We start from the raw sequence: 25342 nt of genomic DNA, 5'->3' as shown, positions 1-25342 counted from the left end.
GTTAAACGCTGAACAGGCACGGAGACAATTGATATGCAGTGAACGAGCCTTGCCAACCTTTGTTCGTCAACCATTTACACTCAACACTTTATTCGGAATTTTATTACATTTTTGTCGCTCAATGATTTGTTTAATAACCGAGGTAAGGGCAGCATCGTGTTTGTCTCGCTCAGGCGCGTCGAATGATATACTTTTTGTTTGGGTCAGGTCAACTTAGGGTGTTGACTCCAGGTCACGGACAGGTCAGCGCCCCCATGTCACGAAGTTGGTCGGAAGAGGTCATGTCGCATATCATTCGATTCGGCAGGCCTTCCTGAGTACATTGGTGGCTTTCCCGACTTGCTAGCTCAATTTGATATAGGGATTTATTGACGAAAAACTAGTATGACCTTGATGACGTCATAAATGATGTCACGCAAGGTCAAAATTGCAAAAGTGACGCATCTAACCTTGCAAGGAGTGCATCAAATCACGATTCTGTGTGCTTGAGATATAGTTGGAGATCGTTCCCGGCGCCAGAATAGCAGTTTTCATTTTTCCCCATTGACTTATAATGGTGACTGGTGAGGTCACGAAAATGACCTGACCTCATATGACTTTTAGGAAAATCCGAGATATGCAAGTTGTGAGACTTGTAATGGATACTAGATCCTGCAACTTTCATTTCCCTGTGGAAGCTCCTCTGGCAGTGAGGGCGTTGTGTAGTTGCGACATCTGAAGACCGTGCAGAGGTTCACTTATGACGTCATAGGTCAGTGACCTGACCTGACCCGAAAATGAAGTTGGCGTCAAAAGATCCGGCTTGAATCAAAGGTCAGGTATGCTAAGTTTCAGCTCTCTATCGCTAGCGTGTTCGCAGCTATCGCGAAACAACCCCCGAGGGGGGCGGCACCCCCCATCGGCCGGCGAGGGTTAAATTACAAAAATTACAACCAAGACCGTGGGTGTTTCTCAACTTTATGGTGGACCACGCCTTTTCAAGTTCACAGTCGATTAATTTTGATGTGATAGCGATTCTTACCGAGATAATGCGGAGCGCGTCAGTGACTCCGTTCTTTTCATTCAGTTTCTGATCGCTTCAGTGGGTATCATTATAATACGTTGACCCAATATGGAGCGACTACCAACCATATGCTTCTGTTTTCAAAAGTGACAGTCAACTCTGGCATTCACAGTCACAACCTACGTAAAGCTCAGATTAATTTAGAGGGTCACGCACCGGTGCCAGCTGAGGTATAGGCAACAACACTTTCGCTTACTCGGCGCCAGACGTTGACCATTAACCACGGCTCCAGTCAGTGTGAAAAGCTGGGAGCAGGTTCAGGGCCGTACTGAAAGAACACACACTGAGCGAATCTAAACTGGCTACGCCCTGATTCATTATAGAGTGTTGAAGAGCATGTAACGACTAATGCTTTGATCACCCTGTGGCTAGCATGTTTTAGCTTGTTTATATATTTGATGGCACATGCATGAGTGAATGTAGAAGAATAGTATTTAGGAGTTGTCAACTGTATTTACAACTGGGGTATTTGTACTATGCCCTCATTCCAGTACTTAGCGTGGAAACCTGCATGCAAACCTAGAAATCAGCTAACTATTTTCTATAATTAGATAAATAAAAGAAGTTGACCTTTTCCTCGACATCAAAAATGTAAAAAGCCGAATAATATATTTTAAAAAACGGTGAGCTTTCGGCCACTGGCCTTTATCAAACCAACGTGATAACAATGTTAAAAGACGATCCTGTGAATAATCTGTCTGCCATTTTTCAAAAACCGAAGATCGTGATATTTTAGGAAAGGCGCTACTCATAAGGGCAAACTATTTGATAGACCGATTGTCTACATAGTGTCCGATGTACGTAACATACATAATATACAATTGTACACGTAGCTGTCAAACACACATCGTATGGAAGGTATGTACACTAACGCCGATGTACATCACACACATAACAAAATAATATACACATACACATATTAATCGATTGAGTTGAAAAGGCTACACGCTCACAAGATACACATGATACAGGCGCTTACATGATTGGCCACGACGAAAGATTTGAGTTTATGTGCGGGCGGTTTGCTTTTATAAGTAGGGATTCTGCGATTTTTCTGTCCGGGTGGTCTTTGGAGCGATAAAGGACGCGAACCTGAAGAGGAAGGGATGATTTGTTTAGCGGCGCGCCGGGGTGGTGCTCACGGAAGTGGTCTCCCATCGGGGTCCCTTCGGATGCGCTCAAGGCGTCTCGTAAATGTTCGTTAAATCTTAGTCGAACAGGTCGTTTTGTCTCGCCAATATATGTGCCGTCGTCACCCTTTCCTTCACACAACTTACAATTTAGCCTGTAGACGACGTTCTTCTGTGTACAATCACCTGAAAAATCTGATTTACACATGTTGCATCGTGGGCCTCCAGGGCAGATAGGTTTAGATAGTGATGATCTAACCAGTTTGTTTCGTAGCTTTTGGGGGTTCCTCCATGCTATCCTGACAGCTAAGCCAGATTTCCTAACTTTATTTTGAATTTTGCATAGCAGTTCTTCATCTATGTACGGTAAACATAAGAAGCCATCTTCGCCCTTGTCTCGACTAACTTTACCCATCCTGGATCTGGACCCTTGCTGTTTGACCTCCCACAAGAGCCTTCTAAGAACTTTCTCTGGGTACCCATTTTGAACCAACAATGTCCAAATCTTGTCTATACTCGCCCTCTCTTTAGCACTGCTCGAAGAGTTCCTGATCGCTCGCCGAAACTGACTACGGACTATGTTTTGTTTAGTAGACTTCGGGTGGGCTGATTTATAGTGCAGGATGATCCCTGAGTTCGTAGGTTTTATGTAAAGTTCCGTTTCAATCTTCGTAACCTGGCCCTGGGTCACTACTGTCACTAAGGTATCTAGGAAGGCCACACCCGACTTTGTACATCGGCGTTAGTGTACATACCTTCCATACGATGTGTGTTTGACAGCTACGTGTACAATTGTATATTATGTATGTTACGTACATCGGACACTATGTAGACAATCGGTCTATCAAATAGTTTGCCCTTATGAGTAGCGCCTTTCCTAAAATATCACGATCTTCGGTTTTTGAAAAATGGCAGACAGATTATTCACAGGATCGTCTTTTAACATTGTTATCACGTTGGTTTGAGAAAGGCCAGTGGCCGAAAGCTCACCGTTTTTTAAAATATATTATTCGGCTTTTTACATTTTTGATGTCGAGGAAAAGGTCAACTTCTTTTATTTATCTAATTATATTCAATATGTTCCTCGCTCGAGCACTTAGTAATATAACTATTTTCTATTTTGATTGCAAGACATAAAGTTGTTTCTGAATGTAATCGACTGTAAATGAGACAAATGAACCCGGCAAGTTGCTGGGGTATTTCGCCACCCACCGTTTGCTGGGGGAGGGGGTGTTAAACGCCCCCAGCCGATAACTCGAGAACCAATAGGCTCAGCGAAACGCACGAGGCGGCAAACGAAAGAACGCGACGAGACACTTCAGATGAGTACTTTTAAATTGAATTTTGAGGTCACAGGTCGGGTCAAGGTCAGGTCAAACACCTGAAATCGGGCTTTCAGTAGCATGGACTTCAGGACTTCGCAATGGGCGCCTCTCGTCATAAACTCTGTCAAAACGGTGCACAATCCTTCATATAAGGCCTAAAAGAGTGTCAGCTCCATGTAGGGGTCAGTCATGCAAAGGTCAGGGTCAAGGTCAGGTCAACCGGGTAGGCACATATCCCCGAAAATCAAAACTGATATTCGCAGCCTGTGACACATGTTTTATCGGTACCTAATTTTGGGCGTGTAACACGATGATGACATTCATTTTATCATATGTGTACCGTGTTTGGCTCAAAAAGTTCAATTTAAGAAATGCATGTATCATGATCGTGAAGAAGTCACGAGAAATTGCCAAAATTCAGTTCAAGATTTTGGAAAATGCGGAACGATAATCAATAATCGAAGATAGCCATTTGATTGTTCATGGTATTGGCAGCAGGGTTGTATACGACTCAATCAATAGCAATCAATTCAATCACGACAAATTTGGGAAACCAATCAAATCAATCAAGTCAGAGCAGTTTTCGGGAATTGATTCAATCGACTCAAACGCGACAATGAAAGGAATCAATCAACTCAATCAAACGACTAGAGATTGCAATCCCGGGATCGGGATCCCGGGATCCCGGCGGGATTTTAATCCCGATCCCGATCCCGAAATTCCGCCAATCCCGGGATCCCGAAAATATCAGTTTTTCACCATAAAAATGCAGCCGCTGCACGAGTCTTGTTTACACTGTTAGTGTTCATGGTGCTGAGTGACATAAAGCAGAGAAACTACAGGGTGATTTTTTTTACTTGTTAAAAAGTAATGAGGTCTAGTGGCGTTAAAATGCAAATATATGTTGCAAAATTATATACCAGGATGACGAGCATTCTGGGACATTTTGATTTCATGCAGACACGATGTGAATGAACGTCCATCGTGTATTTTACTTGTGCTTGAAGTTACCCCCTCTCTCACCGACACGAATCAGCCCGCCTGAGCACGTGTTGAACAGCACCATGGACTCACATACTCATTAGCCGGACTGAAAAGGCTCCTATGGCCCATTTTCAGCTGTGCCAGATATTTCCACTGTTTTCTTGTTATATCTGCCATAGCTGGGTCCAAAAACTGGAAGCATATGGAGGGCAGGTCGAGGATTTCGATACTGACGGCCCTGGTGGTGTCTGATTCGCTGCTTTTCTTTCTCCCTGAAGAATGATTCTTCAGAGGCTGCACATACGCCGGATAGAGCGTTTGAAGGTTATTTATGACTACAAGCTTTTTCGTGCATTATTTAACGTCTTTCTCAAGTATCTCCTCGGTGATCGCATGCTTCGAACTGCCTCAATGCTTCAAAATCATCGCTTTGTGTCATTCCTTACTGAACGGCGGTGGACCATGCGTGCCCGATTGGTGGGGCATTTTCAGGCTCCATTGAGGCCGAGGCCTTCGGTTAAAAGGGACAAATGACGACACCATACAAAATGTCCAAGATTTATCTATCACGTGCATTACTTTTTTGCACGCGATTTTTCGATGTAGGGGCCACCACTGACGTTTACTTTTTAACAGTTAAAAAAAATCACCCTGTATTTAGGTGGCACCCCGTATCGGCCGTCCACAATTGACCGTGTTGGTAGCTCCCGGGTATCACCCACAGCGGGAGCGGAAGCCGCTTAAATGTGTACGACAAACGGTCCCCAACGCCAAAAAAATTGCAGCATCAGTGCAGCTTAACATCTCAATCAGGACCGCGGATCGTTCAGCGATTCTGACTTGTCCGTGCGTGGCCGGAACAAAAGAGGTCATCAAGACAGTGTTTGAGCTCGTGTCGCAGAAAGATGTCACAGATGTCACGCAAGTGACGGCAGAGCTCACTGATTCAAACGTTGAAGACGGTAGAGTGGAGCTGTCCCAGTCAGTGACTCTGCCCTCAAAGCGACTTTGGAGCAAAGTCCGAGAGACATTAGTGATGAAAGCGGAACCGGAAGGAGGTGAAGTGACCAATCGCCGTCTTGAAAACATTGTGAAATGGGGAGCTGCAAAATTTGGCGTACGCTGGTCGCGAGTTTTAAAATAGACAGACCTACCAGCAATGGCTTAACCCGCGCCCGGCTGGGGGTCCTGGATTTCCACGCCCTGCTGGGGGGGGGGGGTGTTTGAACACCCCCCTTGTAACTCGGCTCCTGGGCCACGTAGCGATACGCGGAAGGCGGCGTTCGAAAGAGCGTCAAAAATAATGACGAAATCACTTCGGTCAATTTTTTGGTCAGGTCAAAGGTCAGGTCACCAGAGGTCATTGAAGGCAAAATTTCGCTGATTTCCAGGTCGAATATCGAAAATTTCCAAGAAGCCAACGCATAACTCGGGAACCAATAGAGCTACAGCGCCGCGGAAAAGCGCATTCGATAGCCCTATTAACGCCCTTTCTGAGTAATTCTCTCAGATTTGACCTAACGTCAACGGTTTTGCCTGCAGGGGGCAAAAACTGCAAAAATAGCCGATTTTTTCGGAAACAGTTTTTCGGCAATAACTTTTAACCCAAGCCTTGTACGAGCTTACTTTTACCGGCATCGTGTTCCTCTCGTCAAGACGCATCGAATGAACCATAACTTGACCTTGAAAGGTCAACTTGAAAATTTGACCTCAGGTCAAGGTCATGACCTGACCTGAAAGGGTCATGTTGCATATCAGTCGATCCGTATCGTCGAGCTGAACACATCTAAGGCGTTTTCATCGCTCTAGCATGCCTCTATCAAAAGTTATTTGCGAAAAACTGTTAGATACAATTCGTGACCTAAGATGACCTCAGGGCATAAACAAGGGTCACAGACACCATTTTCATGTTCAGTGTGTCTAAACCACTTGTAATTCAGTGTTTGGGAGTGTTTATAATGTCTTTCGTCCAAAAGAGGCGCATTTCAATTTTCTCCCATTGACTTATAATGGGGAGGTCGCAAAATTGACCTGACCTTAGGTCACTGATATCAAAATTCCGAGATATACATTTTATAGATACTGCTACTCTTATCAATCGCTGAAAGTTTCAAAGCGATCGGTCACTCGGTGTAGCTATGACAGACATTGAAACTTTTTATGAGGTGAGGTCACTTCAAGTGACCTGGTGACCTGACCTTGAATGACCTTGGTCTAAAATTTTCACAACATGTGTAGAATTGATGTATGATAAGGTATACCAAAAACGGCGGCGCTCCGCGCCGCCGTTTTTGAGATATTCGCGAAAAACCACAAGGGGGGGGTGTTCAAACACCCCCCCCCCCAGCAGGGCGCGGGTTAAAACTGTCGCGCTAACTACGAGTAGCGTAGACGAAGAGTGAGTGAGGCGTGGATGTGCTGGAATCCGTCTTAATGACGAGATAGTAAACGCACAGGTCGGCGCACAGTTTTATTCGGGCCAATTGGCCTAATGCTAATCAAATCGAAACGTTTCTTTCGCAAATTCAATCGTGTTTATTGCAAATGACATGGTGTAAGGATGGCTTTTGGTTGCCTCTTTGTTTATGGTAAGCTAAAAGACGCAAAATATGTCTGTAGGAAATTATTCTTACGACCTTTAGTGACAAAACCGGGATCCCGGGATCCCGAAATATAAAATTTCGGGATCCCGGGATTGGCAAAACGTTCCGGGATTGCAATCTCTACAAACGACTCAAACCAAGATATACATTAGGTTTTTTGCCCCACCAACTTGGAAAAGTGTCCATAGCAGTCTGGTGTACCTACCTACCTACCTACCTACCTACCTACAGAAGAAACATAAAAATATTGTCATTTAAAATTATAAATTGCCATGCCATTCAAAGTTTCTATGTAATAAGGAAGGATACATAGTGATGGACAGGTGGATCATGATATTGAGGTTCAATGGGTAGAATTGGAGCAGAAGTTTCATTTAATGGGTGCAAAATAACCCAGTAGTTGACTTCAACAAACGCCCCTTAACCCAAATCACCACCTTTCACCTAAAAGTTGTCAATTTAATTTTGGTCATATTCCAGCTAAGTCATCAGGCCATCTACCCCATGTAAAGCCCCCGTCTGTCTCTTATCATTATGTGAGTTATGCGGAGCTCTTCTGAATTGAACCCTGGGCCTGAACATAATGAACCTAGCTAGGTTTCATGCCACACTGACACCATATGAAAGTGTTGAAAATGTGCTACAAATTTGACAACTTCATTAGGTATGCTTTATGAAGACAGCAGGAAAGCAGGTAGGTACCTACTTACCTGCCTAGATGTGTCACTGGCTACCAACAGTACCAACGAAGGTAGATAGGTTATGTGTGAAGAATTCAAAACATTTTATTGCAATACAATTTGAAACTGTTAGGACTGGGGGATAGGGATGAGCATTAAAAATATATTTAAAAGGAAATGGAAAGGACAGGGACTCTGGAACCACAGGATAAGTTAAAGACAAAGGAAGTAGGTACAAATTAAAACGCGAAAACGGCACGGTGCGACTGCGAAAAAACAAAGAAAACGTTGGACAAAACGTTTTGCCGATAAGTATGCTAAGCTTTTATAAATCCTTATTCTACGTCTTTTGATTTTTTGGTAAGATGACGTCATTGATTATCATGTAGTATGGTAGGTCATCATAAAATAAATCGGTTGTACAACACCAATTTCGTTTTAATTATTATTTCATTTGAAATAAAACCACTTAATAATATTCGGTAAAATATTTTAAGGAAAATGAAATATATTAAATATGTTATGCTTAGGCTCTCAGGAATAAAGGATCAACAAACGTTCTGCTGCAAATTAAACAATGCAGCAAATTAGCTATTAATTTACGTAAACGTAATTAACGAGACGAAAACGACGCTTTTGTTTCAGTTATTTTTGTAGGGGTTTCAGATATTTATAGAGTTCAGTGGGTTGTTTCTGAGGAGATGTGGAGGTGTGAATTATTAATTAATCACACTTTATTAGTATATAGGGCCTTGCACTTTATCATCTGGATTAAAAAAAAGTTTCCTGCTGAGTGCAGAAAGGTAGGTAGGTGCATCGCCAGGTATTATCTCATCCATGGCCAGGTTCTATCACAGGATTGGAGCAGTTATTGCAGTTGAAAGTCAAAGTTGGCTGTTCATGTTTAGGCCCTGTTCTTTATTTGGCCATCTACCCCATATTGCAGTTGTGATGACAAGCAGTTTTCAGTGTAGTTTTGTGATCTTTGATGTCATCAATTGGTGTCATTATTTTTTGTCAACTAGAACTTATTTCAACTTTCCATTCATTCGACTCAATCATACGAGTCACTCTAATTTTCGGGAATCAAATCAGTCAACCAGTCGCTAAAGTCAAACGAGTCAGTCAACCAGTCATCTCGAAAAGTCAATCGACTCAATCCAATCAACTCAAAATACGCGTTGAATCAAATCAATCAATTCAATCGACTTGATTGGTATACAACCCTGATTGGCAGTCAATGGCGTTTACGGCATGTCTGTATGTCTATTCTGTGATATTATATGATTTTTTGAACATAAACCGTTTTTGGTCGAAAACTCAGAAATCATGACGTCACTAAAACCTCGATATCTCAAAAAATTTTCCGACCAATTTTTTTTTTGAAACCTCGTCCACAGACTTCTCTATATAGAGAAGTCTGTGCCTCGTCAAAATAAACTTTAATCAATTTCCTATAGGTGCGCGCCGTTTTAATGCTATAGCGCGGCGAAAAAAGGGGGCGTTTAATAGAGCACTTCATGGGCCGGATAAATCCGTTATCCACGGATAAATCCGCGGACCGGATAGGATTGGATTCTAAATTTGTTAAAAAAAGAACGGATATGGGCGGGCCGGATTTGGGAATTGAAGGTTGAACCCGGATCAAAACGGATCAAAATTTTAACATTCAACATTGAAGTTAAAAATTGATACCTAGTTTACCAATGTGGTGATTTTCATGTGGTTTTAGGTTTATAAGCATGGTTTTTGGAACCATGATGGTCTGTGAGATGTATGGCTGTCTGGTCCCTTAGATTGAATTTGTTAGTCCAGTTTTGGGTGAAACCAGTTATTGGTGAAACGGATTATTACGGATATTTTTTGGAAGTTTGGCTGCAATACGGGCCATGGGTGGGCCGGATTCTGATATTCAAAGAAAGGCGGATAATGGGCGGATCTGGATATGACTTGCCGGATATGGGCCGGGCCGGATCCTAAAAAGCCTATCCGTGAAGTGCTCTAGCGTTTAACGCCCCCCCCCCCCCCCGAAGAACTCGCGTGTTAAGAAGTATGCAACTGGTGTGGCTTTCTCTGCTGTTCGTATTATCGGGCTAGGTTATCTAGTCACCAGTATATTCTTAAAATAATGTTTGAGGGCTTTCGCCCGGAGCCAAATTTGCATTAAAAAGTATAAATGAAAGATCCAAAGGCAAAAACATGGTGTCAATCGATGAAATACAAGCGTAGCTTCTGGTGTTTTCGGGATCTCTAGACAAAATAAGGATCGACAAAGATCCTTTCACTGGATGGTAAGGGGAGAATGATCTGGGTATTCTGGCACAGACGTGAATGTGACGTGCTTTTAAACGGTGCTATGGAAACTATACAGTAACACAGGATAAAAATTTGGATGTGGAACTTTCATTCCTCTTCCATGCGTTCCGCTTTCGAAGCGGGACGTTGGACAGTGGACACTGACCGAGTATTTTATCACTGAATTAGATTTGTGCGTTTAGGTTAGGTGTCCTTCAGAGCAGGGTGTGGCGGTCCACCCCCGAACTTCTGGAAAATCCGTGCTCTCCGGCTGTCGTGTCGTGTCACCGCACGACCCGTGACGTCATCACGGTCACCTGCCGACTATATAGTGCCGGGCAGCGAGCGGCCAGTCATTCACACCCCGGCTCGCCCAACAGCGAACACACACCATGAGAACCTTCTCTCTGATCGTGCTGCTCTGTGCCCTGGTGGCCGCCGCCCTGGCTGCCCCCGGTGGAGGCTATGGCTACGGAGGTCACCGCGGAGGCTACGGAGGTCACCGTGGAGGCTACGGAGGTCACCGCGGAGGCTACGGAGGTCACCGCGGAGGCTACGGAGGTCACCGCGGAGGCTACGGACACGGCGGATACGGTGGTGGATACGGCGGTGGATACGGCGGCGGACACGGCGGATACGGTGGATACAGCGGTGGACACGGCGGATACGGCGGTGGACACGGTGGATACGGCGGATATGGTGGATACCACGGCTAGAAAATAGTGCTCGGGGCTCCCATGCAGCACCTTTCAGTATGTGGATGCCCATAGTTCAAAATACTCTGTGTCCATTCATTGGTCGTGCATGATCCCTCACGACACAAATCAAATGTGAATAGAATATCTAATGTTTCCTCATCGGTGTGTACCTACCTAGAAATAAATCGAATGCTTGGAAGCAAAACTAATGAATAATTGTCTGATGCTTATAGCCCTGCTTAACAATGATCGGCGCACACCTGCAGTTACTTCGAGTCCAATATATACAAATCAGACTTGTTCTCGGTGATCACGCAGCAAATATCCCAGCAATGAGTATTTGGGAAAGGTACTGTTAATTTGCCCTCCTTTTATGTTAGCACGCGCATGACTGGGGTATTTTCCATAACGCGAGTGACTCTCCAGAGCCCCCCCCCCCCTATCTCCGAAACTACTGGGCCGATCGTAAAAATTCAAATGGTTTCTGATAGCCCTGGAAAACTGTCGAACGAAACCTATTTTCATTGACCTCGAGGACACCGATGACGTCACAGGTCAGGTCAAATAAAAAATTATCGGCATTTTTGCTGGTTCACAATTTAGGCTCTGGCCGCCGGCTGACAAGCCCGATCAGGCTCATTTTTGGTTTACGCACTCCTTGATAAATGCCTTACATACCCGGAAGGCATCGAACTTTTACTTCGAATTTTTCAGGTCAAGGCCAGGTCATCCTAGGTCACGAAAATTGTATATCAGGTATCGGTTACGTGACGCATGTTTTATGGTCCATTTTACTCGTAGATTTCAAAAATAATATCGTCTGTGTCATTTGAGGTCATTTTTAGCTGAATTTACCGGAGGTCAGGTCACTCAGGTCAGAAAAGGTCAAATTTTGAAAATGAAATTTTTCAACAAATAAGGTGCCTATCAGATACGGTTTGAGCTCAGGAACACGATAGTGCCATTTATATTGCTGTACGATGTAAAAAAAACGTACTGAAAAATGGCTTTGAAAAATATATAATTGTAAAATGTTGACAATAATGCTAATAACTTGCCTATTTTTGTAGATACCTATTAGGCTAAAACTGGCTAGAGTAGTTCATCAGTGTGTGGTCTATCACATATATTCCTGTTTTGTTCGAAAAATCAAATGATTTTTGAAAAAGTCAAAAAATATATTATTTGTTATTATAAAAATATATTTCTCAAAATTTTCAAATGTTCGAAAATTCGAAATAGCAGTTTGATAACTACGTTTATTTGTAGTCCACCGATGCAAAGAAATTGGATCTAACTTTAACACTAAGCTCTTGAGAGTGTTTGCCGTAATTCAATATTTTGCATCAAAATCGGCCGACATGACGTCACTCTGACGTCATTTCTGGCCAAACTATGGTAGTTAGGAAGTTGAAATTTGAACACAAGGTGTCAAATTTATGCCGCTGAAGGTACCGCCAGTTTCGTATTGATCCGTCAAATGGTTTAGAAGATATTTCCGAGAAAAAAAAACGGGAGTGGGCTCTGTAGAGCACCCCCCAGTCATGCGCAGGTTAGCTGCAAAATTGCGGGCTGATGAAACACCTTTTCACTTACGCATGGAACTTCCTCGGTAGGAATGCCACTCAAAATTCCGTCTACTTTTCATTAGTGAGTTGACCCGCGCCCCGCTGGGGGGGGGGGGGAAGGGGGAGGGGGCAGACTCTTCCACCTCCCGTGTTTCGCCAATATCTTTTATACGTACATGCTTTAAGCTAGCTACGTCAATCTTGCGTTGCCTTACATATTCATGAAATGGACGTGATCACTGAAAAATTTGAACGGAATTCGTTGGAAGGTTTTATGAAAAATGCATTTTAGTGACATCATATCATGCCACGCCTATTTCGCTTCAAAGACCCGAAAACTGCAAGCGCGTCTAACATCTTCAGTTTTTAAGCACATAAGACGTAACAAAAGGCATGTGTGTGATTTGGCTCTGTCTTTCAAATGGCTTTCTGATTTTCGCGCGAAAATTTTGGATTTTGACCCAAAACTTCTAAAAAAAAATTATTTTAGAGGAAATATTTTTGCAATCCAAAATTTTGAGGCCAGAAAAAAAAACAGAACAAATGTCGGAGAACTATGTACTAAGAATCTTCATTTCAATATCCTGGCAAATGTAGGAATGTAGGAATGAAAGCAAAAAAAAAAAAATGTAGGAATTATTTGATATTTTATTAACATCACGGCACACAAAATTTAAAATCATGTTTTTTTTTTCTCGAAAGAGTAGTAGACCTCAGAGAGCAATAGAAATCTGAAATAGCACCATTCGATTCGTCGTGAAAAAATGCATCAGATGCACCTTTTTTGGTCTTAGCAACCAACTTCAAAATTTGAACTCACTTGACCTGACCTTGGCCCGAGCTTGACCTGAACGAACTTCATCCAAGTATGGTGCATATCACTAGGTGTATATGCCATTGAATTCTATGCGTGAAATGACCCATAAAACACGTGTCTCACATATTCTATTCGTTAGTTCGTCTTTGGCGATCTGACCAAGCCCTTACTTTGACCTTTGCGTGAGATTGCATGCAACGCGTCTTGTTTTGGTAGGCTAAGAACGTGTTTTAGGTGGTCAATCTCAGACCATTCTTCGCCAACTGCGTCCTGAAACCAGTTAGGTAGAAACGTGCAGTTTTTACCATTAACCTGACCTTGACCTGACCTGTGACCTACTAAGGCAAAATGATATACTTTCGATTGCCGTTTTCCCCGTCTTTCTATGTAAGACCGTTTGTTCGGAAGTTACACGGGAGAGGGGGGGGGGGCAGTATCCAACCAGACGCGTATGGCTGAATAATGAACAGCCCAGTGGGGGGGGGGGGGGATTTAAGTGCCAGCCAATAAGGGTTGGTTGAGCTTATTTTATGCAGTCCGGCATTTCGAAGAAAATTACGATAAGTTCGCGCGAATGGAAAGAAAATGTCACATTTACACATATAACGAAAATGTCAGAAAATGCTTCAGATATTTTACTAATGTCACATATACCTAACACAGGTGCACCTTCAGTCCCTCGGCATTCACCATTATTTCATTTGAAGCATCAACACCGTGACGAATGTCAACATTGGATATCTACAAGAGTATGTAGCCATGTACAGTGTGTCTAAAAAGAATGTACCGTCGCCACTACGTGGCGCTGGTGTCGCGAGCCGGTAGTTGGCTGAATCCGCACCAGACCACACATTCCCAGGCGCTAGGTGACAGCTGCGCAGCGGCCGGTAGTAGCGTAAGCCCGAACCTTCGTGACACGACCCCGGGGGGGGGGGGAGGGAGGGGAGCGGGCGGGGCAGCGCGTGTAGGGAGGGGTGCTCCAGCAAGCTGGCAGTTGTCGCGGCCAAAGGTCAAGGGGTCACACACCAAGCGAACGGACGCTGATGTGGGTTCGTTGGGATCATGAACTTGTGTGTGGTAGGTGCGTATTGCGATGCACGGGTGATACGCCAGGTCTAAGCCAAAGGATTCAGGGGAGAGCTGAAGAAAACACCTGGTCAACTACGGCGAATAATAGTGCTGAAAAATGGAAAGTATGGGTCAATGCAAGCCTTCATGACTATAAACAACTTTCTGAGGACGCAAAGGCCAGCATTGAATAACGATAGCCGGATCGATATTAGCAATGATTTATAATTAAATGCCGAACTAATAGCGCTGCAAAACCCTCCCAGTAAATTGTCAAGTCGGATTATACCCACTTGAATTAAACTATCCTAAATAAAATTGTTAATTAACTTTCTAACACTGATGTTCTTTATCATATCCGAAGGTTGGGACTTTTCAATTAGACAATCACTATTCTTTAGAATTGTGATTTTCTATTGAAAATCCCAACCTGAGCTACCTCTCTAGGGGGGTGTTTAGCGTTTCTGCCGCGATTTAGGACATCTTGATACCCTCGAAAACGGCTCGTTAGATTTTCTTGCCATTTTCACCGTTTGGTCCCGTATGGGGGAGCTACCGGCTGGTACCGGTCGCTTGAAATATAATTAACCCGTTTTGGGGTAATCGGCACGTGCATTTTCCCATAGGGTTAACATGGGGAAAAATTAAAAATGCGATTTGCGCAAAATCTGTTCAGTAATATTTGTCCACATTTTTAGGGTCAGTTCTTATCCGAAGGTTGGGACTTTTCAATTAGACAATCACTATTCTTTAGAATTGTGATTTTCTATTGAAAATCCCAACCTGAGCTACCTCTCTAGGGGGGTGTTTAGCGTTTCTGCCGCGATTTAGGACATCTTGATACCCTCGAAAACGGCTCGTTAGATTTTCTTGCCATTTTCAGCGTTTGGTCCCCTATGGGGGAGCTACCGGCTGGTACCGGTTGCTTGAAATATAATTAACCCGTTTTGGGGTAATCGGCACGTGCATTTTCCCATAGGGTTAACATGGGGAAAAATTGAAAATGCGATTTGCGCAAAATCTGTTCAGTAATATTTGTCCACATTTTTAGGGTCAGTTCTTTGGCTGGCACCTCACCTTCTGGGGGTAATTATTTAAAATATAAATGACAAAATTTCGGGTAATCGACGCCGACAGTTACCCCATGTTGAGCCTATGGCATTTTCGAAAAATTATTTTCAAATCGATTTTGCCAAAAATTTCCACGTTAGATTTTGAAAATGTTCGAATATGTTGTGTCCCGGGGTGTCGGCTACCACGTGGTATGGGTCAGATATGGGGCGATTGAAAAGCACGTGCCACGTGCAAACGTGTTTGATGGGGTAACCTCGTGGTAAATGCGACATTGGCCAACTGGGGGTCCTATGGCGTGGAAACCACTCCACCTAGCGACACCAAATCAGTGCAGCCGGTGAGCAGATGAGTCCAGCTTGTCGCACTAGTGGTCACGTGGCCCACGTGCTATTGCACGTGCCGTGGCACGGGGTCAATTTTGGTGCTTAAATATACTAGCATTGTGAAATGCAAGGAATGGGGGAAATAGCCGTCAGGCCGTCAGGTTTTATGATAGGGTCGATCTGAAAACGGGTATAGGCACAGAATGAAGGGGGCTAAAAAACTGCTATCTCGGATTTTTTGTAAAATGAAAAATTCAAAATTCTGGGGAAATTATATATTCAAAGGTGAAATTTCCCTAAATTTTCCCGTTTTTCGAGTTTAGCCGTCCACTGTTCAGAGACGGTGACACCGGCCGGGGTCATCTTTTACATGCTGATGGCCACGTCGATGGGTCATCACGTGGCGTGAGCGGTGAAGCTATCAGAGGTCCGGCACGTGCCACGTGGCCACGTGTTTGAGTCGCGTACCTCCCAGATTATCGTGTGTTTGCCGATTTGTGGCCTTATAGCACGAAAACAGCACAAGCCAGGAACACTGAAATGGTGCAATCAGTGAGGGGACAAGTCCTGCTTACACCACCGGCGGTCACATGGCACACGTGCAAATTTGGGCACCTCCTTTGCGGAGATATCTTACAGTGAAATATTCAAATGTGCATAACATTGTCAGTTTAAGTCCGATTAGGCTAGAATTTGGTGGGTGGATGAAATGTTAAGCGACAGGAACAAATGCGCCACGTTTGACTCAGTGCGCCACGTTTGTCTCAAAGCGCCATTTTTGCCGCAAATCGCAGAATGTGCGTATCTTTGTCGAACATTGGACGATTAGGATGCGCTGTAATTAAGGGATGGCTGCTTAAACGGCAGATATGAATGCACCACATTTGCCGCAGAGCGCCATATTTGTCTTAATGCGTCAGTCATTGACCTCTATAATACCTAATAGAGGTCAATAGAGGTCAATGGCGTCAGTGTTTGCGTTTAACGGACGGCGGTCGTTTTTTTGTGGCGGTGTTTGCGTTTTTCCGGTGTTAGGCGGTGGGCGGCCGTTTTTGCGTTTTTTTTTGCGGTGTTTGCGTTTGGCGGCGGGCGGCCGTTTTTTTTGCGGCGTTTTGCGGTTGGCGGCGGGCGTTGCGGGCGTTTTTTTGCGGCGGTGTTTGCGTTTTTTGCGGTTTTTGTGTTTGGCGGCGGGCGGGCGGGCGATGCGGGTGTTTTTGCGGTGTTTGCGTTTGGCGGCGGGCGGCCGTTTTTGCGGCGGTGTGTGGCGGTTGGCCGTTTCTTTTGCGGCGTTTTGCGGTTTGCGGCGGGCGGCTTTCTGCAGCGTTTTGCGGTCGCCGGCGGCCGGCCGTTATTTGCGGTGTTGCGGTTTGCGGCGGGCGGTCGTTTTTTGCGGCGTTTCGCGGTTGGCGGCGGGCGATGCGGTTTTTTTTTGCGGCGGCGGGGTTTGCGTTTTTTTTGCGGTTTTCGCGTTTTGCGGCGGACGGGCGTTTTTTGGCGTTTGGGGTGCGTGCGATGCGGGCGGTTTTGATTTTTTTGCTGCGTTTTTTGAGTTTTTTTTTGCGGTTTTCGCGGGCGATTTTTTTGCGGCATTTGCGTTGGCGTTTTGGCGTCCGTTTTGCGCGTTTTGCGGTGTTTGCGTTTGGCGGCGGGCGGGCGGTTTTTCACAATTCAAGTCCCAACCTTCGGATCCGCAGTGCTGTTCGACAAGCGCTGCCCGGGCCTACGATAAGTATGGGGTTAACCAAGATTCAGCATCTTCCGCGTTCAAACAATCACCTGTAAGGCTAGAACATTAATGGCCAGTAAAAACATGGTCGGGATTTGATTAACCGGATTATAAGTCGATTTTTTTAGTCGGGATTTGATAAGTCATATTTTTTTACGCCAACCGCATTTTTAAGTCAACTCAGGTCACTGATCTATGACGTCATAAATGAGCAGTCCTAAAATGAACTGTGTGAAACTGTCCTAAACTGTCCTCAACATTTTAGGACTGTGTGCACACTCCTAAAATGTTCAACTTCGCTACACCCTCAGTGCAGAGCTTTCATAGGGAGATGAAACTTACAGGATCTTATAGTATGATCGAGAGTCTCACAACTTGTATAAATGTATATCTCGGATTTTCTGAAGGGTCGCCTGAGATCAGGTCAGTCTCTCACCATTAAAAGTCAGGGGAATATGGAAATTGATAGTTTGGTCCGGAAATGATATACAACTATCTCAAATTCTCAAGCACACGGAATCGTGATTTCATGCGCTCCTTGCAAGGTCTGATGCTTTAATTTTGCTTTGTTGATCTTGCGTGACGTCATTTATCACGTAACCAAGGGTATCAGTTTTTCGTCAATAACTCCCGATCAACTAAAGCTACCGAGTCGATAAAGCCACTAATGGACATGAAAAGACCTGCCGAATCGATTGATATGCAATATGACCTCCTTTGACCAGCTTCGTGACCTGACGGGCTGTGACCTGACCTTGACCCGAGGTTAACACCTTAACTCTCGCCCATATTGGTGTTTTTCCAGCCGCAAACGTATAAGGGGGGGGGGGGGGGTCCGTTGGACCCTCCCTTGCCGTTTCGCCCCTGATCGAGCTAGAGCTTCGCGGAAAAAACGAGCGTGTTGGCCGTAACGAGAGGAAGTCGATGATACCCAATTTTAAGGTCCTAGGTCATCGGCTGACTTTCCAGGTCAGGTCAATGACCCAAAAGTCGGGAAAATCGGGCCTGTTAGAAAGTCGTAAAGCGTGGCTGCTATGGGGTTTTCGGGGTGCTGATCACGAATATCATGTTAGTTTTGATCACAGGTGATGTCTTCATGCATTTAGCCAGGTCGGGTCAGGTCAGGTCAGGTCAACCAGTAAGGGTATTCGTAGTAGGTGGCAACCGCCTCTGACAGCTTCGCAACATGTTACGAGGGCACCAAAACTACTTCGTAAATGTTCATATGGCTGCTAAATTCGAATTCAGCTCCTAAAACTGGCCTAGAAACATGTAAAACTCGAAAAGTGAACCGAGGTCATCAAAGGTCAATGACCTGACCTGACTTTCCGGTGACCTTGACACCCACCCTAATGCATGGAAGCAACATCATATCCCATGTTTGAACGCTTAAAACCACGAAAAGACTGCAAACGCGCCGCTAATGCGAGTCGACATACGCCGAATCGCGATTCCGGCCAAACATGGTCTCGAAAAGTAGGTCGCAGGTCAAAGGTAATTAAGGTCAGGGTCATGACAATTTCAGGGTGGGTGTAAAATTGATTAAAGCGAGGGTAACGAAAGTTTCGTCGCGATCGGCCGCTTTTTACACGAGCTATTCGCGAAAAACCGAGGGAGGGGGGTCCGTTCGACCCCCCCCCCCTCTATACGGGCGAGGGTTAAGTTGATCTCACCCGAAGAAAAAGTATACCATTCGACACGCCTGAGCTAGACAAACACGATGTTGCTAAAATCGCGGATCTGCGATCATTTTTAGCGAAGTTTATATTTACCAAAAACCGAACCTGTGCCTTGGGCCACTTGACCTGACCTCCGAAGTCATCGGCTGACCCTGGTCCTTAAATCGGAGACCAATCGCTGCATTTAGTAACGACGCACACGATCGTTTCTTTCGTGAGGCTCTAGCTCAATTAGGGGCGAATCGGCGAAGGGGGTTGTTTCCTCACTTCCAACCCCCAACGTCCCTCGGTATTCAGAAAACCTGAAGGTCCGGTGAGGGTTAAAACGTTTCTCTTGAACGAGGAAGAAATATAAAAGTCAAAGCTCTATAGACTTCCTGTAAAAGTGGCCATAATAATAAATTCGTTAGAAATAAGATGCTTTTTAAACGACTTCCTCATATAAAATCGGGTGCTGGGACCAATCTTATAAACGCTTTAGAATGGACAGGGCGTCACTGGCTAAAGTTTGGGTGCAGAAAACGGCTATTACCTAAATGCAAAATGGTTTTCATGCATTTCAGTCAATTGTATATTGTCGGTCCCAGTGGCCGAGCTAAAAAAAAATCGGTAGTGTTTTGCATCTTTTACGCCCTAAGAAACTACACCATCTATCGAAGTGGGCGGGCTTATTTGAATGGGAGGGCGCATTATGCACGAATCGAGTGCTTTCGTTTATTTTGGACTGTATTTTACCACATCCACTGCTGGTATCACTATTAGTATTATCTAATGCCGTGAATACGACAGCATTCCATTTATAAGATTGGGCCAATGGAGTCGCGCCCCGCGAGCTCGGTTTTCCGCTGGGCCGCTACAGGCCAGGAAGTCGGTCTTCGCCTGAGGGCAGGACAAAGGTCAGCGAGGGAGCGCGGGGTCAGCCAGGTATCGCCAAGTGCCGAGCGGATGCCGCTCCCTCCCCTCTCTTCCCCTCTTCTCCCCTCCCCACCTCGGTATAGATGGGGAGGGACCGAACTGCCAATGACATGCGAGCGGTCAAGGCCGCTCGCGCGGCAGCGACCCTGGCGGCCGGATGCCGCAACTGGGATTCAGCCAAGTTACCGATTCGCCTCCTGTGGGAGAGCCAAACCAGGGGACATACTTTTTAGATATACTGTACATACTTCTGCCGGTCACCGCTAGGCCCAAGTACTTCTGCCGGTCGCCGCTAGATGCTGTGAACCGCGAGTTACAGTTTTGTTAATAGGTGTCGCTTTTACCAGTCTCTAAATTGCTAAAGCCTTCGATTAAGTTATGCGCCCCCCTTTTAACGTTCCGTTCGCTTAAACTGCTGTATTGTTTGGACAACTGCATTGGCTATGTGTATATTAAAAACCATATGTATTCGTTTATTACATTCGATGTTTTCGCCAACATGTGTGCAATACTAGATAACTAAGCGCTAGAAATTCCCCCAAACTGACTGTCCGCAATATGAACAAAATCACCCATCCGTGCTTCTATCCTCAGGATACTGAAATCCTTCTCCTCCACACCGCAACCACCTTCCGGGCTGGACAGGCAACTTTATCTCATGCGGGCTGCTCCCTTGGAGCGGCACCGCTGCTCCCGAGGGAGCGCACCCCGTAGCCGAGTGCAGTGAGTGCCTTGGGGCTGGGTGGCCTGTCTTCGGACGGGCTCAGCCCCGGCGACTCACTAGGGTGCCTGCCCAGACCAATGTCTCCCCCTAATTCCTATCATCCTTCCGGCTCTGCAATGGTCTTGTCGACCGAAAGGGCCTAACCCAACAAAACAAACAAAAATATGAACAAAATAGGTATCATTTAATCCCAAATTGATCGAAGAATATGATTCCGATGCCATTTTTGCCCTAAGGTCAAAATTGAGGTGGTCAGTTGTCACCAAACACAAGACTATTTAGACTCGCTAGTGGCCACCACATTTGCCGATTTTAATGCTAATCTTTAGTTGATATTTATTAGTTGACCAGTTGTCGTTTTGAACGCAGTTTTCTGTCAGACTAGTTCAGGGCACTGTTGTTCACTGTACCAACAACATTCTTACATATTGCATCGCTTTTCTGCAAGATAAGCTAGCTTTTTGCAAGCAGCTGCAAGACCTAAATAAAAATCATATCTAAATTTTTAAATAGACTTTTATAAAAACGTTATTTCGAGCGGCTAAAAATAAACATCTTATACTAGCCGCTGATTACTCATCTTTCGTTCCATATGGGTGCTTTGCTGCTTTTCCCTGCTACTTTTCGAGATATGCGCCAGTAAACCACATGATGTAGGGGCAATTGTCACCTCGCCGCTCTACTGAATGCCCGGCTCTCTTTATAGCGCTGGAAGTTGTGAAAAACTAATGCTTATAATCTGAATAAAATATATGTCCCTGAGCTCAGAATTGATCAACGCACACAATGCTGTCAAACTTTTTGGGCCAAACTAAAAAATTCAGTCATTATTAACCCCCAAACACAAGTTAGTGATAATCAACAACAACTTGCTCTTAAGTTAGACTTTTTGAGAAATGTAATTTCGAGCCGCTAAAAATGACCGTGCCATACAAACCACTAATCATCTTTCTGTCATGCCCTACTCGCAATTTTTGCTAATGCCTGCTACTCTTCGAGGTCACGTGACATCACCATTAAAAGTAAATGGGGAGATAAGGAAACTGTTGTTTTTGCGCATGGAATGATCTCAAACTATCTCAAGCACACGGAATCGTGATTTCATGCACTCCTTGCAAGATCCGATGCTTTACTTTTGCATTTTTGACCTTCCGTGACGTCATTTATGACGTCACTACGGTCATAGGAGTTTCTTGTCAATAACTCATGATCAAATTGAGCCAGCGACTCGAGAAAGCCACCAATGGACTCGGGAAGACCTCCTGAATCGAATGATATGCAATACGACCTCATTCGATTAAGTTCGTGGCCTGATGGGCTCTGACCTGACCTTGACTCGAGGTCAACACCTTAAGTTGACCTCACCCGAACAAAAAGTATACCATTCGACGCGCCTGAGCCAGGCAAACACGATGGTGCCAAAATCGCTGCTCTGCGGCCATTTTATGCGAAATTATTTACCAAAAACCAAACCCTACCTTGGGCTTTTTGACTTCACCTCAGAGGTCACCGGTTGACATGGGACCTTAAAATCGGGTATCAATCGTTCCGTCTTGAAACGGCGCACACGCTTGTTTTTTCCGCGAGGCTCTAGCTTCATTAGGGGCGAAACGGCGAAAAGGGGTCGTACCAATTCCCTCCCCCCTCGGCCGGCCGAGGGGGTGGGGGGTCCGACAATAGGTCCGGCGAGGGTTAAGCAGCCCCACTTCGTTTTTAGCATGTTTGCTTGTCGCTGAGATCAACAACTCAATCACAAATAATTTCTAGCACTTTTCCGGGCCCCCGGCCCAGTGTGGCCCGTTGGAAAGGCCGGCACCCGGCGCCGGTTCGCGCCAGGACAGCTGGGCGTCTCAGCCAGGGAGCCGGGTCGCGTCGCATTACGGTTTTGGCCTCGTCGCCAGTGGACATGGGCGCGGGAGCCGGGGGGGGGGGGGCAGTCTGCCCTTACAACTTTTCATAGGGCTAGGAACCGTCGGGGCAGCTTGTGCTAAGTGACTTGACTTTGCGGTTGGATCTCAAAAGAAAACGTAATGGAAGAAAACATGCACGTTTAAAAAAAATCCCCACCTGCAACTGGCTTAACAGCTTATGTGGCAGCTTTGAACCTTTATTGCTGGATACCAAAATGGCAGTTTCTTGACTCGGCTGGGAGGAAATATATCACTTTTTTGCAAATATTTTCGTTTCATTCTTTTCGTTGAAAAGGCCAAGGGGTGAAAAATAAGTGGCCTTAAACCGGTGAGAAAACTAGGTTTAGGGATACCCGGTGTTCCGGGAAGGATCAAGTGTAACCCCCTCCCCCACCCCAGCCTGAAAGTAGTTCCCGCGCCCCTGCTAGTGGATGCAAGACTACAGTCCAAAGCAGTTGTATCCGCTACATTTATTTATTGTATTCACAGTACACACAAGACCTTGTGACAAATAGTGAGCATGGGACTCTAGGTAGCCAGGGCCCTCATGCTGCTGAAAGACGATCATAAGCGACGTTGCGCTTCGGACTGTTACAGTCCTTTCTAGCCGTGGTATCCGCCGTATCCGTAGCCTCCACGGTGACCTCCGTAGCCTCCGCGGTGACCTCCGTAGCCTCCACGGTGACCTCCGTAACCTCCGCGGTGACCTCCGTAGCCTCCACGATGACCTCCGTAGCCTCCACGGTGACCTCCGTAGCCTCCACGGTGACCTCCATGGCCATAGCCTCCACCGGGGGCAGCCAGGGCAGCAGCCACCAGGGCACAGAGCAGCACGATCAGAGAGAAGGTCCTCATGGTGTGTGTTCGCTATTGGGGCGAGCCGGGGTGTGAATGACTGGCCGCTCGCTGCCCGACACTATATAGTCGGCAGGTGACCGTGGTGACGTCACAGGTCGTGCGGTGACACGACTCCACCCCCTGGGGAGCGTGGTCTTGGCCGAAATTCGTGAGATGGGGGGCTGGCGGTGACCGCCACGCCCTCATGTTACCTAGGACAACCCCGACAGGCGACAACCGAACACGCAATCGTCGCTGGTGAGCAATGTTCGTATGTCTCTTCATTCTCCATTTTGATTTATAAAACATGCAGAAATATTGATTTTCGATGGAACCTGAATGACACTTTTTTGCCACCAGCCTATTTCTTTTGCGGGATTCCTTTTTAGGACAACGAGCAAAAAAAGTATTGAAAATTTGTATAGTAAGGAGTTTTCAGACAGAGCTGTCGATAGCGCTTTATTTGCCTAATGACGTATACTTGAGGTTAATAAATTATGGATGCCAATAGAAAGGTTTGCAACAGTCATACTGCCTCATTGTGTCTGCTCTAGTTATGTTATGGTATTTGTTGGAGAGGTTTGATAAGTTGCCATGAGCCGTGCATAGTTACCTGGGCAAGTAAACGGGTATTTCAACAACAGCTATAATCCGTTTATTGCGCGCCTGATATTAGTTCGTGTACGAGTACTTGAGGTAAATGTCATCCAAAATCGCTGTGAACTGACCGCGACACATTGTCTATGTTTCATTTATGTTATGGTTTAGCATATTTATTTCAATGGAAAGGTGTTATAATTAACCCTAGAACGCCTAGGGGGGGGGGGGGGGGGTTGTATCAACCCCCCCCCCCCCTGAGGTTTTTTTCGAAGTGCACGCTAAACGGCTTGTCGTAGCGGGCTGAAATTTTCAATACCCTCTGCGGCAACCTTTGCGCATCTTTTGCCGAAAAAAAATTGATCGGGTCATGTCAGGTCACGGAGTTATGACGTCATAAGAGGTACAGCCTCCGGCCGACAGTTACCAAACGTGTGCGCCGAATCCCTAGGTTTTCTGCCGGTGATACCCACATTGTTTGATGGATCATGATGAAACTTCCCATGCATGTTGGGGCAAGCATTGGCTATCGTGTGGTGCAAGAAAATTGACCGGGTCAGGTCAGGTCACGGAGTTATGACGTCATAAGAGGAACAGCGTCCGGTACTATTTTTGAAAAGCGCCCGAACCACTATTTTGCTAATTCTTGTCACCTCAATGGGAATATGCAGCAATATTAGCTTCTATAAGGAGCAAATGGACCTTGCAAATCCAAAAATACAATCAGATTTCAAAAATTTAAATTTTGATTTTTCGAATTTCTGCCGCCGACTGTGACCTTGCCGACTTCCGGCGCTCCCAACGCGCCATTTTTAGAGCTAGGGAAACGAAATACATACCAAACGATAGAGAATTGATCAAGGAACACGATAGTGAAGGTTTCAAGTCGATATCTCCCACCGTTTTGCCGCAATCGCCGCGGAAAGTTGAAAAAAAGTCTATTTTTCCGAAAATTTGACCTTTGACCGGTCAAAAGTAGATCAAATGTTGACCTAGGACCAAAAAATATACCACCAATCGCGAGATCTCGTTGAGAGCAATCCGTTCGTTTTTTCCGCTAAGCTCTACGACCTTCCGTTTCGAAACGCCAGGGGGGGGTCGTAACAACCCCCCCTGGTCGTTCGTGTTATGAGAAATGGCCTGGTCGTGCGAGGGTTAAGCATTTAGACCAGGTCGGGTCAGGTCAGGTCAGGTCAACCGGTAGGGGTTGTGACAAGTATTTGTAATACGTGTCAACCGCCTCTGACAGCTTCGTAACGTTACAAAGGCACCAAAACTACTTCGTAAATGTTCAAATGGCTGCTAAATTCGAATTCAGCTCCAAAA

At 45.4% G+C, this 25342-nt stretch overlaps 1 protein-coding gene across 1 annotated transcript; it reads left to right on the top strand.

The window, feature by feature from the left end:
- The first annotated feature begins 10472 nt into the window (after positions 1 to 10472).
- LOC122365540 (neuropeptide-like protein 31) lies at positions 10473 to 10796 on the top strand. The gene has a single exon (XM_043336829.1). The coding sequence runs from the start codon at positions 10473 to 10475 to the stop codon at positions 10794 to 10796; it is 324 nt and encodes a 107-aa protein (XP_043192764.1).
- The last annotated feature ends 14546 nt before the right edge of the window (positions 10797 to 25342 follow it).

This window comes from Amphibalanus amphitrite, unplaced genomic scaffold (genome assembly GCF_019059575.1).
Source record: "Amphibalanus amphitrite isolate SeventyFive unplaced genomic scaffold, NRLGWU_Aamphi_draft 000747F_arrow, whole genome shotgun sequence".
In the NCBI taxonomy this organism is placed as follows: Eukaryota; Metazoa; Arthropoda; class Thecostraca; order Balanomorpha; family Balanidae; genus Amphibalanus; species Amphibalanus amphitrite.
The sequence above is the reverse complement of the archived record's forward strand: the minus strand, read 5'-3'. Positions and strand labels throughout refer to the sequence as shown.

Bases quoted from the DNA above. Each gene is read 5' to 3' on its own strand.
- LOC122365540 (XM_043336829.1), top strand. From the start codon at position 10,473: ATGAGAACCTTCTCTCTGATCGTGCTGCTCTGTGCCCTGGTGGCCGCC.